The sequence below is a fragment of the Mytilus edulis genome, chromosome 2, assembly GCF_963676685.1.
Source record: "Mytilus edulis chromosome 2, xbMytEdul2.2, whole genome shotgun sequence".
Lineage (NCBI taxonomy): Eukaryota > Metazoa > Mollusca > Bivalvia > Mytilida > Mytilidae > Mytilus > Mytilus edulis.
Genome location: NC_092345.1, coordinates 30,730,699 through 30,746,197, shown reverse-complemented (window position 1 = coordinate 30,746,197; position 15,499 = coordinate 30,730,699). Strand labels below are relative to the sequence as shown.

Genomic DNA, 15,499 nt, shown 5'->3' with positions numbered 1-15,499 from the left:
AAATAAACCACAAATTGAAATGTTTAGCAAAGGATTATAATTCCTATAGGCATGTAAGCAGTCTGAAAAATCCGCAAAATCAAATTTCCACTTAGGAAAATACAGTTTGACCTCAATCCACGAAAATTGGTATAGATGATACTAAATGAATCTACAGTACATGAATATGTCAACAAGACATCAACCTAACAATGTCAACTATACATGTGTGTTTTTTTAATTTGTAGATGGCAGCACAAATCAAAGATGGGCATTCAACAGACATGGTGACGAGGAGGACTTTGTATCGAGATACGACAGAATGACAGACGCCGGAAATGATTACTCAGTTTTCACCTCAAATCTCCCAGGTATGTTTCATCAATGATAATGACTATGAACTTGTAAGTTCCTCTCTAAAAGTCACCTGTCTTGGGAAGTTTAACGGTTGCTTGTTTTATATGAATAGATTGATTGATTGATTGTGATGGGTGATTACCGGTAATTCTAATTTCTGCACTCTTAGTTATGTCAGTTTGTATTGGTAGAGGAAGCCAGGGTACCTTGAAAGAACTGCCAACCATCTGCATGAAAAACTTGCAAACCCTAGTCAAACTTGAACTCACAACCTCAGCTTTGACAGACTAAAAACTTGCAAACCCTAGTCAAACTTGCAATCCTTGTCAAACTTGAACTCACAACCTCAGCCTAGACAGACTAATGATCATTGTAAATGAACTACTCATAACATCTTGGTCACAGAGGCCCTGAATAAGATGTGGGACACAGCAGCACAACAACATACACCAATTTAGAGACCACCTAACATAGTTATATTTTATGGCAAGCTTTCAATTTCCTGTGATATTGTATATCGAGCTCTAAATGTTCTTGTTATTGTATGGTATGCTCTAAATTTTCTAACTTAAATAAAGTCGGGAAATGGCTTCAACAAAGCCAACCAAACATTGAACATCAACACCGAAAAGAAATTGGAACAATCAAACTTGTAAAACTAAAAAGCATCAAGCAATATAAAAAAGAAGATATAGTATGATTGCAAATGAGACAACTCTTCACAAGAGACCAAATGACACAGAGTTTAACAACTATAGGTCACCATACTGCCTTCAATAATAAGCAAAGGCCCATACAAAGTTCTCTGTGTATATAACTTTCCCCTGTTGTTTTGATCTGTAGGGAAATAAATTATGAAAACCTATGCAACCTTTACAATGTACTTGAATTATACGTATTTTATTCTTTATGAAAAATAATTGAAAAACAAATTAACAGGACGCTGCTGACATTGTCAAATAGCTTAACAAACATAACATTTGCATAATCCTAAACAATACCAATAAAAAATTGCATGTTCTCTCTGTTAAAAAATCCATTATTGATTTGAATTCTCAAGGCAAATTGAAAACATATACTGATGCATATCAAAAATACTGTAATTTCATATATGTTAAGTGAAATTAATAAATTTACAAACATCCCTTATCAATATTTAATGTACAATCCATTGAATTACTCACATTTATTGCAAACAAACATTTCACATTTTCTTCAAAATTATTGAAACCATTTATTTTGTCTGACATGAATAAATAGAGAGAATTTGAGACTTCTAATTAAATCTTTATCGTCATTGAAACATTGTTGACACATCATTGTTCATTTGTTCATGCTAATAACTACAATACTACCGTTACAATATTATCAGTGATGTAGGTAAAATGTTGGCAGCTCTTACTAATCATTGTTTGGCTATTTTTTGTCATTTTAAGCACTGTAAGGATGACCGCCCTTTTTTCAATTTAAAAAAATATATTTAAATGACCAAAAATTCTGTTAACGAATAAATGTTTTTTAATTATAATCTGTTGGATAGTAAAACATCATTTATTGTCGAGCCTGCAACTTTTGTTGCAGAAAGCTCGACATAGGGATAGTGATCCGGCGGCGGCGGCGGTGTTAGCTCACTTCTTAAAAGCTATATATTTTAGAAGGTGGAAGACCTGGATGCTTCATATTTTGTATATAGATGCCTCATGTTACAAAGTTTCCGTCAGTCACATGTCCATTGTCCTTGACCTCATTTTCATGGTTCAGTGACCACTTGAAAAAAAAGTTCAGATTTTTTGCAATGTTAAATTCTCTCTTACTGTAAGGAATAGGATAACTATATTTAGTATGTGTGTACCTTGCAAGGTCCTCATGCCCGTCAGACAGTTTTCACTTGACCTCAACCTCATTTCATGGATCAGTGAACAAGGTTAAGTTTTGGTGGTCAAGTCCATATCTCAGATACTATAAGCAATAGGTCTTGTATATTCGGTGTATGGAAGGACTGTAAGGTGTACATGTCCAACTGGCAGGTGTCATTTGACCTTGACCTCATTTTCATGGTTCAGTGGTTATAGTTAAGTTTTTGTGTTTTGGTCTGTTTTTCTCATACTTTATGCAATAGGTTTACTATATTTGTTGTATGGAATGATTGTAAGGTGTACATGTCTAGCGGGCAGATGTCATCTGACCTTGACCTCATTTTCATGGTTCAGTGGTCAAAGTTAAGTTTTTGAGTTTTGGTCTTTTTATCTAATACTATATGTCATAGGTCTACTATATTTTGTGTATGGAAATATTTTATGATCTATATGTCAGTCGTGCAGGTTTTATTTGACCTTGACCTGGTTTTCAAGGTTCATTGCTCAGTGTTAAGTTTTTGTGTTTTGGTCTATTTTCTTAAACTATAAGCAATAGGTCAACTATATTTGTTGTATGGAAGCATTGTTAGCTGTACATGTCTGCCTGGCATATGGTTCAACTGACCTTGACCTCATTTTCATGATTCATGTTAAGTCTATGTGACAGTCGTAATAAAGCTTTAGATTTAGGAGTATCAACATAATATCAATGATTAGTAAAGAAGGCGAGACATTTCTGTGTGTGCACTCTTGTGAATTTCTTCATTGGCCGAGACATTTCTTTTCATTTGAAGTCTCTTTTATGTGCAGTTGCAGTTGCATTTCTAGTTTTGTTTTACTGTCAAAGAAATACGATGGATATATTTATAAGTTTGAAAGGGAATTAATAGATGATAAAAAAAAGTCACAATAAATAACACTATCAAAATATTGAAATGTGGTACGATTGCCAATGAGACAACTATCCAACAGAGTCTAAATAATGTTAATTGATTGATTGATTGATTGTTGGTTACTTAATGTCCAGTGGCAAATATTTCATGCATGTCCAGGATGAGAACAAGTTAACAATAAATACAATAAGAAGTCCTGTAAAAGAGTCCATTTGGGATGATGGTCAGCGAAATTTGGACTGCCACCGGAAAAGGAGGGTATATTGGATAGGGACAGAAATTTCACCTACAGACCCCTCAAAGAGTTGTTGCAAGGGTTCCTAAAGTGCAAAGAATGTGGCACTCTCTTCACACAAGGCATTGGATTAAACATCCCCATTCTGACCAGACATGACTGAAATGATGTTAATATAAGCAACTAAATGTTACTGCACAGCCGTCAATATTAAGCAGAATCAAAACCGATAAGTCTGCTATGAAACACCACAAACCTGACAAAATGTAAATCATTTCAAATGCAAAAACCAATACCCTACTTCTTATTAAATCAAGCTGACTTTCTGTATGCAAATGTAGTTGCTTTAATTTGGTCATTAAAAACATTTTAAAATTAGAGTACTTCTTATTTCTTCTTTATGATTTGTATAATTGATTTGATAACACTTTTTTTTTAATTAAAGTCATATTACAAATATATGATTCTTTCACAAATAGACTTGTTTATTTAATCTTCAATTATATGAAATACTTGGTAATTTCAAATTTTGAAAAAAAAACTCCATTTTTAATCAATGATGTACTCAAAAATTGCTATTAAAATGACATACATTAGGTGTGGCTTTAAATTTTTGTTATTATACCGTTAAATTATATTTGTAATATTATTCATTCAGTTAATAAAATATACTAAACCCTGCTTAAAAATTTCACAATTTTGCATTTCAAATTTAAACTTTTTGTTACCTAATGATATGAAATGTAAAAATAGAAACTAAGATAATATAAAATACAAAAATTCCTTATTAAAACATTCTTAAATTGATATTAAGAATATTTTCAAATATATTATAGAATATCTGACATCTTTTTAATTTGTATCATCTTTGCATATTTTATATTTTTTTGTAATAAAACGTGCATTTGTAGAGTTATTTTTTAAGAATTTAAATGTTTGCTTAAAAATGGTCTTTTGTTAACTGTGTATGTTATTTAAGAACATGTTATGAAGAAATGGATTTTCTTTTGCTTAAAGTCATTATTTCACATTCAACTTTTTTCTGATTTTGATTTAAAATCTTAAACATAATATATTTACAGAAAACTATGACCTTACATCCTTATCATTATGCTTGTTTAAGATAATATGATCCAAATTTTATAATTAATTCATTTTACTTAAAGGTTACATGTTTATATTTAGTAAATATTTGACATTGATACTAAAAGTAAGCTAAGCGATCATCAAAAAAACGTGGGCGAACTGAAATCTTATGTGGCTGATTTTGCTTATATTGCTGAAAAACAATATTTTGGCAGATGTGACTGCATATCCTTTGCTGAAAATCCTATTCTGGCAGCTGTGGCTGCTCATTCATCGCTGAAAAATTTAAATGGCTGCTGTGACTGATCCATTGCTGATAACAATAAAATGACTTTTAAAGCTTTTATTTTGAAAAACTGGGTTTGTTGGGTTGCTGACTGATTGAAGTTTCCCCCTGCCTGTTTTTTCTCATATTAGAAATAATGCTTTAAACATAGAATAAAGATAGATATGCCTCATTCTTGCCTTTGTTGATATATAGCTGTTGCCTTATAAGGAGGTACATGAATATACAACTTACTAATACCTACTCAACCTGTTATTTTAGGTAATCAAAGAAACTCTACGTTTAATGACACTGATGACAACCCTGTTGAAGCAGCAGCCATTAGAATCCAAGCTGCATACCGTGGACATACAGTACGACAAAATCTGAACAGTTGGAAACTTCCATCAGGGCAAACTGTTGGGGGTCACATCAGACGTGCAGGACAAGACGAGGTAGGTTGCAAAATTACTTTTAGATTTTAAACTTATTTTTCCTATCAAACAGAAGCTATAATATTATCGTATATGTTCTATTCTTCTGAAAGATTATTTGTCTTTTGAAGCCTTATTAGGACCAGAATAAAATGAAAACATGCCAAATTTATACGGGAAAATCAAATTCCTCCGTGACACAGTATTTTGATTCATTCTAAGTTGCAAAATACTTGAGACAGGATTTATTGAAACATAAACTTTAAAATTTTTTTAGAAAAGATGTGAAGTGAATTTATTACTACACTTAAAAAATGAAATTTCAACAAGAATGGTAATATAAGGTTCGTGAATTGAAGAAAACTTATTTATCTTGCATATATTTTCTTTTTAGCTGGAATGGAAATTTGGACTCTAGTCCCTATATTTCTGAGCTCTTTGTAACCTGAAATATATTTAACAAATGATTTGTTTTTCAGGATGAGTCATCCATTACAGAGACATCAACTTTCAGTGAGATCACATTAACAGAAGATTCAGAAAATTCACTTTTGTCTAATAGGAGACCAGTAAGTTTTATAATATGTTTAATCAGTAGATTTGGTTTTCTTAACTATCAGAGATGTTATAACTTGGTTCAAGTGGAAACACAACTATTAACAACAGAATATATAGTTAAAAGCTTGGGGTACATTTTTCTTACATAATTATGAGTTTAAACTTCAATATCCAGTTTTTATACGACTGCAAAAAAAAGATTTGGGATTCATATAATGGTATGATGTTGTTGTCATTGTCGTCTGCCTCGTCCAAGGCACATTTGGTGTGCAGACAATAACTTTAGTTTAAGGGAATGGATCTCTATGAAAAGAAGGTTCAATACTTCTGGTTTCTGCTCTTTGTCAGGTTGTTGTCTATTTGAACTTTTCCCTATTTCCATTCTCAATTTTAAGTATATAAAGTTTATCAGGTCATGGGTGTAATTTGCAGATATCATGTGAACTGACTGGAAGAATATTTTACCAATACTCCATATTTAAGTTTTAAGGATAAATGCATAAGCTCAAAATGTTAAAATCCATGCAATTGAAAATCCATTTATTCAAGAAAGAGCATATTTTCTTCCTTTTACATGTACTAAATTAAATTTCTTTGTTCAATATTTCAACATTATTGATAATCACAAAAAAATGAAATCTATGAATAATAATGAAGAAAAAAACCAAGGGCAAAGAATGGGAATATATTAAGTTTGTTAATATTGTTCATCAATAACGAATCATTGATATGAAATTGATAACTTCAAAATGGCTTTATGTTATTTGAGTGGTAAAATTTCATTATTTTTTTTGTCACATTAAAATGAAAATTCATGACAAAAACAGTGTGAATTGTTTGCAAGATGTAAATATGATCTTTATTTAAGAAATTGCTTCTACTCATTATACTACCATTTAACTTTCTATTGATTATATAGATAGTTAAATTAAATGGTGCATATACTTTGGCTGACTTCTTTGGTATGAATGTGTTACACATTTTCTCATGAGATTACAATGCCGTCATTCAGTTTAGTGATTGATATAATGAATATGCATATTCATTCCTTGAGGGCTCCAACAAGATTGTTTTTTCCTTCACGAACTATTTTTAAAATAAATGTTGTATTTTACCTTTGAAATTAATATTCATAGGAAATAAATAGATATGTTTATTATTTATGTACCTCTAAACACAACATCAGAAATGAAAGTAAATGAATATGTTAATTATTGATGTTCAGATGATTGTAAATTCAAAACTCATCTTGAGGTCATTGCGTTGTTTATTGTCTGTTGTAACTTTTATAAAGTATTGACTAGACTGATCCACTATTTTCATAACTTTAGGGAACAGGGCATATTTGCTAACTAAATATTCAAGCTTTTCATTGATAAATGTCATTTTCATGTCAGATAAGCTTGTGAAATGGAGACAAATTAATGAATAAAAGTACAATGTTTTGGTTATATATCTTTATTTAGCAGTTTGAGAGTTGCAAATGTATTGTCATTGATGACTTTGATCAAAACCAGTTAGAACCAATTTGTAACCGTAAATTCTTAAAGTAAGATTAGAATGCAAATTAAATGTCTCTCATATATGTATCAAATCATTCCCCATCAAGTCAAAGTAAGTAATTGTAAATCTCATGTTGGTATTGTAGGTAAATTGTCAATTTCATGTTGGAATTGTAGGTAAATTGTCAATCTCATGTTGGTATTGTAGGTAAATTCTAAATCTCATGTTGGTATTGTAGGTAAATTCTAAATCTCATGTTGGTATTGTAGGTAAATTCTAAATCTCATGTTGGTATTGTAGGTACATTGTCAATCTCATGTTGGTATTGTAGGTAAATTCTAAATCTCATGTTGGTATTGTAAGTAAATTCTAAATCTCGTGTTGGTATTGTAGGTAAATTGTAAGTCTCATGTTGGTATTGCAGGTAAATTCTTAATCTCATGTTGGTATTGCAGGTTAATTCTAAATCTAATATTGGTATTGTAGGTTGGCTCAGGGTTACGAGATAGAGATTTCCATGCTGGTGGACATCGGCACCAAGGTCCTACAGAAATGGTCATACCACGTCCTTCAACACAACACAGAGGAGGAGGGAAATATTCATGGGAGGAATCGCGTCCAGATCCAGATAATGTCTTCAATGTATTTGCTAGGCATCAACGAAATCAAGGTACTTGATACATATTTATTAGTGGTATGAGCTATCAGTGGAAATTTTTTCAAGGTATCTATTTTTAGTATGAAAATATTTGAAGTACAAATTTCTTCATTTTCATGAAAAGAATGAATTTCGTTTAATCAACTCTACACATTTTTTTTCACAAATGCCTGTAAAATTTTGAAGTGTAAGCATTCTGTTTTGTACTTGTTTTTTTTTTAAATTGAATGTTGTTATTTCAGTATTGAGCATTTCTGATATATTTTCACATGTATAAAGTTCAAGATTAATATGTAAATGGATATTAATCCTGAATTTAATTTCTTGTTTTCTTAGATATCCTGTAAATTCATTCAACAAGTATCTACTGTAAATTCAGAAATTATATATTGGTGCATTTATTATTGCGAATTTAGAATTTTAGACGAAAGTTCAATTTTAATTTTTGCAATATTGAGAAAATTCCTATTTAATTCATATATGAAAAAAAATGCAAGTTCAAATTATTGAGATTATAACCCTTTCGCATTTTTCTCAATAATAAAACATCGCAATAATTTCTGAATTTACTGTATGTAAATATTTATACTTCTAGACAAACAACGACAAGGATATTCAACAGAACCAAAGAAAAAGGAAGAGGAGTACAGAAAGGAACTGGTTACCTCACAACATACAGCTCCAAAAATTAGGTCCACACAAAATAGCCTGCCTAGAAACAGAAGTCCAGGAGTTGGTGCTAGAACAAATAGTCCTGGTTTTGGTTTGAGGAGTGAAGCTTCAGTACATCATAGTATTAAATCAAGGTAATAGGACTACATTTAGGCTGTTTTGATTTTCAGAATGTTCAGCAATGGTTTTGTAATACCTACTCATTGTAGTTTTTTACTCATTGAATATTTCCTCATAATATCATATATTATGAATAAATATGTTTTAAATTCTATTAAAAAAGGATATATCCCTAAAGAATTGGAAACATTTATATATATATTTTATGTGCTGTGCAAAATATATACCTCTTTCATTATAGAAATCAATTAAAAACAATGTAAACTGTAAATGTTAGACTGAGCTTAGGGATTGACCTAAGTTAAAATATAAGATCATTAGAATTTTTTTAATTGTTTTTTTCAGAAATGAAGACACCAGACCGAAAACTTCTGTGAGCTTTAAACCACTACCATCTGAGAGTGAACATGACGACACATTCCAAGAAGTTTCCTATTCTAGACAGTTTGAATTGTAAGTTACTTGTTTGGGTTGATCAAAATCTTCTTGTGGGCCTTATTGCTGCAGAGTATTTGCCATCTTGCACAACTAATGTCCCTTTCCCTGGGTGCATTATGTTAAATTGAGAATGGAAATGGGGAATGTGTCAAAGAGACAACAACCTGACCATAGAACATATTATATGTTTATTCCTGTGTACATTATAGGGTTTTTTGCTAGGTACATTATAGGTTTTTTTGCTAGGTACATTATAAGGTTTTTTGCTAGGTACATTATAGGTTTTTTTGCTAGGTACATTATAAGTTTATTTATTGGTACATTGTAGGTTTATTCTTGGGTACATTGTAGATTTTTAATGGCCCATAGCTCATAAAGAGCGTTAACTGTATCTTTATTAACAAAAAAAGAAGTATATAATGAATTACTATTTATATTTCTGACAGTCAATTCTTGATAACTATCAAAATTGTGATATTTGATAATGTGTGAATTTTCATTTAGTTGATGCATATCTCTATTATTAATACGTCATAAACCACGATATCTGAATTAACATAATAAAAAAATTACAAACAGGATTTCTTTTATTCATTTAAACTGTTTTAAACTGCAAAAGTACACATGTCATTTGGTTATATAGCCTATAGGTTTTATCTTGTTTTACAGATTAAGTCTTGCTCAGTCAGAATAATGTGACTCCGCAGGTTTATATGTCTTCCTGATGACCTTGAGAACCAACATGTTCCAAATCTGGCTCAGTGTTTAGGTCTATAACAAAACAGGGATCATCATATCAAATCAATAGGTTCTAAGATATAAGAAGATTTGGTATGAGTGCCAATGATACAACACTTTCATCCAAGTCACAATTTGTTAAAGTAACCCATTATAGGCCACAGTATGGTGGCTCATACTGAATAGCAAGCTATAAAGGGCCCCCAAAATGACATGTGTAAAACCATTCAAATGGGAAACCAACCGTCATATCTAGAAATGAGAAAACTTAACTTGTTCTGATTTACATGTTACCATATCCACAAGACATTAAACAACAAGGCATCAATCCATGCTTCAGATAAAGTCTCATTTGATTATTTTTTTTACAGGAGTAAAGATGACAGAAGTAAGCCTGAAAAAGCTTCAGTGTTGTCTCATTCCAAACCTAGTCAAAAACATTCTGCTGATACAGATACAGATACCTCAAGTATAGAAGACTTCTCTAGAATAGAGGTTAGTTTATTGTTCATGAATTTTGTATCTCATTTCTGAAAACAAACTGTCCGTCTGAAATGTAAATGCATAAATAAAAGGTTTTAACCTGTATTACATTTAAATATATTTAGGAAGGGATAAGAATTATGCTGGAAAGTACAAGCACAACAAAGAGTGAATAAAAATGAGAAGATCTGGTATGATTACAAATGAGACAACTGTCTACCTGAGTGAAAATGAAGTGGACATATTCAATTATTATATAGACCATCCTACCACCTTCAATAAATGAGGAAACTACGGCCTAGTTTATAACAAAACAAATTAACAAAAAAAACATAATAAGACAGACATGAATCGAGATAAAACAAAGATTGTTCACTTTTTCACTGCTCTTTCTACCATTTATTTAAAAAGAAAATAGAATTGATATAAAACACGCTAAAACAATATCTTGACTCCAGACAATTTGCATCAAATAAAATTGATCAACAATATTGATATTTTACTAAACCAAATTTTTCTTGTTAATAGGAACCAGACAGACGTTACCCACATGTTGCACCAGACGATGACAACTCAACAACGCCTAAAGCCTCATTACGATACTCACCTGACACATTAGAGAGGAAGTTTTACTCTGAACTCAACCAGTTAGAGAGCATGGAAGAGTCCATGCGACAGTTGACAGGGGTGGAGAGGACCAGAGCTGTCTCTATGGCACAACAAGAAACTGTATCACTTGCTCAGATGTTGAAGGTAGCTATAAGATGTTTAAAAATGCATCTTCAGTGAATTTAACCCCTGAAAAGATTGTTTGAATCTACTGATAAGTCCTCTGGTCAAGACAAAGGTTAATGCAGCAGGATATGCATTCATGGTTTTGATAGGAGTTAGTATTGCCCAAAAATTTAGATTTTGGGTTACAAAATGATGTGTTGTGTATAATCATATTTGCCAAGAAAATATTTTATTGAAAATTAAATAACCATGTTGTATGATTCTATCAGTTCTAAAAATATGGTTTAACTACAAGAAGATAATTCTTATTCAAAATATAACTGAAATGTTTTCCTTGCTCATACAATATAGTGTTCAGTTTTACGTTCATTCTGCAAAACTGCAATATGAAAGCTATCTTTACATTTCATTGCTAACCAGCACTTTGGTTTGTGTTGAATATACATAAATGTCTGATATTTCCATTATCAATTATCTCTTTTAGGCTCGACAGCAAACTCATGAAAGAGACATGAAACTTTTGGAAATCAAGGTTCAAAAAGAAAAGCAAGAAGCAGCTCGAATAGAAAAACAAATGGAGGAGGCCAAACAAAGGAGTAAAGAAGCATCACAGAATGCTAAAGATGTCATGATGAGGGTACGAGGGGACGGAAGGGAAGCAGAGCCTAGCGCAAAGTACAACAATAACAACAAACTAGACAATAGTGATAACATCAGACCCAAACGTGCTGTTAAACAAGTAAGGTCAAATTGTATACATGTACATTTGTTTCCTGCCTCCTGGCATACAAAATTGGGTAGTACAGTAGGTAAAATTATTTTGTCTTGAAACCTTCCTCAAAACACTAAATTATGATGAAGTCTAGCATTTTCTATAATGAAATGTAGGAAATAGAACTTTTTTAAGAAAATAGAATCTTTTTATTTGTTTTGTTATTACAGAATTCTATCTTGTAAAAAAAACCAGTCCAAATATTAATTTTGTTTTGAAAACATTTTAAAAAATGCTACAAGCTAGGTATATTGTTTTTTACATTTTGGGGTCGAAACAATCTTTCTTAAGCCTTTCAAGATTTTTGCAGAAAAGGTCTGCCTAATGATGTAATATTTCCCCAATTTTTTTTCTGGTTATGCTTATCAGAATTGTTCAAAGAACAAAGGTAATAATAAAACATTACTCCTTGTTTTGTAGAATCAGTCAAGCAGTGATTACAGGGCACCAGACTCAGCCAGGTCATATAGTGAAAAAACATCACTGAAAACAGCACCCTCCTCATACAGTGAGAAAACAAAAACAGCATCTTATACATCATCAAGGTGAGTTATTATACTGTTAAATTATATTCAGGGATCTCTCCATTTAATTTGTTTGTGCCCTTGCTGAAACAGAGGGGGCATTAGTTTTTACCCTTGTCTATCCCTACGTCTGTATGTCCCAAAGTTAGTTTCCGTTCTCAAACTTGAGTTGGCCTCAACCAAATGTTATGAAACTTTTACACAATGCTTATTCACAGAAAATACCGATTAGGTTTGAATTTTGGTAGCATCACTTGAACTGATTTTTTTTTTGTATTTGGAAGATGATCATTGACATTGAAAAGGGTAACTGAATGAACATAAGCTTTTGAATCTGTGCCTTTTTTCACTATAACCCTTACTAAATCTAAATATGGAGTGGCAAAGGTATCAAAGGGATAAACAAATTCCTAAAAAATGTACCAACAATGCCATGGCAAAAAATGAAGTAAAAAAAAAAAAAACAACAGCACATGAAACGAAAAATATTGAAAACTAATGGCTGAGCAACTCAAACCCCACTACAATCAAGAAGATTTCAGGTGTATTGTAGGCAGTTTCTGATCCATGTGGCAACTTACAACTAATTATAATTGTGAGACTTTTATGATAAAACAGAGTTGCTGAATCCATCAGTTCCAGATATCAATGCTTTAAAAGCCAGAAGAAATTGTAAATAATGTTTTAATTAATCCTTGTTTAAAATTTTCAGGAGTGTGTCTGTAAAGACAGCAAGTGATACCCAGAAGGGTCGTGACAGTGACTCCTCCATCAGATCTGTCAGTGGTGCTGATGCTAAAGATGAGTCAAAGTCGGAGAGTATATTAGAAGAGTTATCTCAAGGTGAGCGAAGGTGTCATTAGAAACTTGTGGGTAATTAGAGTAAAGACAGTTTCTTAATTTGTAGATGTGAAAATATTTTTTTGGGAGATATACTAAAGTTGAGACCAGTAATAGTATTTGTATGTTAAAACATAGAAACAGGCATGCAATAAATTTGCAGGAATTTGGCTTGAGTGTCATCTTAAAAGGTGTAAAAAAAATTTATATAATTTTAAAGACTGATTGAAAATAGTGTAATTAATTTCATGTTCAAATTTCATTTTAAAAAGGTCCCACAAATTATTTTACAATTGGAAATAGGAGTTAAAGCAAGCTTTCTGCTTCAATCTACTTGAATATTCACTCTCTAATCTCTACGACATGTCTTAAAAAACTTGTTTATTTTACAGCATCTGGTGATGAATACTCTATTAACTTTGATGACACAATGACAGAAGATGAAATCGAAGAGAAATCATTCAAGGCCATTTTACCGTCAGAAAGTCATCGTAAACGTGCCAAAAAACATCACCTTGATAATATGTCTGTCACATCAGATGAAGGATCAGGTAAGGAAAGATAACAATCAGAAAATCCTAAAAACAATATTTACATCACTGGTAAAAATGTACTATTGGCTTATAGTAATTTCTCCATCATGTTTATGAATTATTTGCCATAATTGATTTTTAATCCCCTTATATGGAATGGGACATTGAGTTTTTCCCAAGCTTGTTTGAAGGTCTGTCATTTAACCAATAAGGGATGAGAATATTTCATAGTAAATTATGTACATTGTATAAACTAAAATACAAAATGACATTTTATGACTTGATGTGCAGACATACATATTTATATATGTTCTTAAATTTTGGATTTTAATACATGTACCTGAAAAAAGCTCTGTTCCAACTAAAATTTAATAACAAATATATTTCACGGTATTTTCTATGACACACACATGTAAGATACAAGTAAAGATATTTTATGCTTATAGAATGTTAATAATATTTGTAGTGCCAAGTACCCCTCGAATTTCGGTAGATGATCTTGGGTCATATGTTCTGGGAGAAGACTCCTTTAATAAGTTTACAGAAGAAATGGTGAAACAGTTTATGAAGGAAGAGGAAATGAGAGCTCAGCACCAGACTTCCCTTCTCCAACTGAGAGAAAAAGCTCTTGTAGAGAAAACCAAAGCTGAATTAGAGTGGTTAGAACAACAAAAGGGAAGAATAAGAAACAAAGGTGCTGATGATTCCTATCCACAAATTATAAAACGTCAGAGAGGACTCAAGATGAAACTTCAAGAGCAACAGGTAAACATTTATTTACTGAATTTAAGGAACATATGTCCTTAAAAACAGAGAAAACTTTCAAGATATAAAAGATAAATAGTTTTTACTCATTAATGGAACAAACGTTGCTACATTAATTGTGCTTTTTTTTTTTTTTTTTTTTTTTATAAAATAACAATTATAAGGAGTTTAAATTTGCATCAGATGGGCCAATGCAATATTGCTGCCTTCATGTTAACAAAAAAATCTTTCTGGCTTCGTTTTATACAGCAGCAAAAGTTTTGTTTTAATTTCACACATTAACAGAAAAGAAAAAAAAATTGAAAAGTACAGTTATTTACTGTATTTTGTGAAATTATCTAATTCATCTGTCTATGAATAAAAAATTCTTTTCACTCTAATTCAAAAGGCAATCGCAGAAAAGATTGAAATAAACTTGTGATACTGGATTTGAGATTTTTTTTTAAATAAACTACAAAAAAATTAATAAACTAACTTATATTTCATTTGTTGAATGTTTCAGGCTGAGATCAAAAGAATGAGAGAGGCCAACAAAGCTGCTTCAAGAGAGAGACAATTATTGTTACAGCAGCGTGAAGAAATCAGCCGACTCAGGCAGTCAACTAAACAAGTAAGGGGAGAGAACTCAAGAAATTTGTTGTGTATTAGAAATCATGAAACTGATTTTATTTTACCTGTAAGAAGTTGAAAGTTTTTCCTTATAATCCTGATATGTAAAAAAACACTCCGGCTCTTTATTCGTCATCTTCCTTTGGAAATTTAATCATATTGGTGGAAGACGATTATAAAGCTTCTCTTTATATTTTCTATTTCTATTTAATCTTTTTTATGGCATGTATATCTTTTTTCCAACAGAGATATATGTTATAGTGATTTTCTTTTCCCACTTTTAAGATTTCAGTTTCAAATTTTTATCTTTTTTTCTATAGTTACTCTGGTTTCCTGGTTCTTTTTTATGAACTGAAATTTATATCTACTTAAATTTTCTGATATAACTATTGAGATTGAACAGTAATTTCTTGTTAAAAATATGACAATTGACAGTATTTTATGTT

General features: G+C 31.2%; 1 protein-coding gene across 4 annotated transcripts in view; it reads left to right on the top strand.

Annotated features, from left to right (window-relative positions):
- LOC139511947 (centrosome-associated protein 350-like) overlaps positions 1–15,499 on the top strand; it is a 126,011-nt gene that overhangs the window by 96,379 nt on the left and 14,133 nt on the right. For all 4 annotated transcript variants that reach the window (XM_071299154.1, XM_071299155.1, XM_071299157.1 and 1 more), the window contains 14 exons: positions 228–350; positions 4,954–5,126; positions 5,585–5,674; positions 7,653–7,836; positions 8,420–8,630; positions 8,962–9,069; positions 10,164–10,287; positions 10,804–11,028; positions 11,495–11,749; positions 12,203–12,327; positions 13,019–13,149; positions 13,539–13,697; positions 14,146–14,444; positions 14,947–15,054. In XM_071299154.1, the coding sequence (XP_071155255.1) occupies positions 228–350; positions 4,954–5,126; positions 5,585–5,674; positions 7,653–7,836; positions 8,420–8,630; positions 8,962–9,069; positions 10,164–10,287; positions 10,804–11,028; positions 11,495–11,749; positions 12,203–12,327; positions 13,019–13,149; positions 13,539–13,697; positions 14,146–14,444; positions 14,947–15,054 (2,315 nt within the window). The remainder of the gene's footprint in view (positions 1–227; positions 351–4,953; positions 5,127–5,584; positions 5,675–7,652; positions 7,837–8,419; positions 8,631–8,961; positions 9,070–10,163; positions 10,288–10,803; positions 11,029–11,494; positions 11,750–12,202; positions 12,328–13,018; positions 13,150–13,538; positions 13,698–14,145; positions 14,445–14,946; positions 15,055–15,499) is intronic.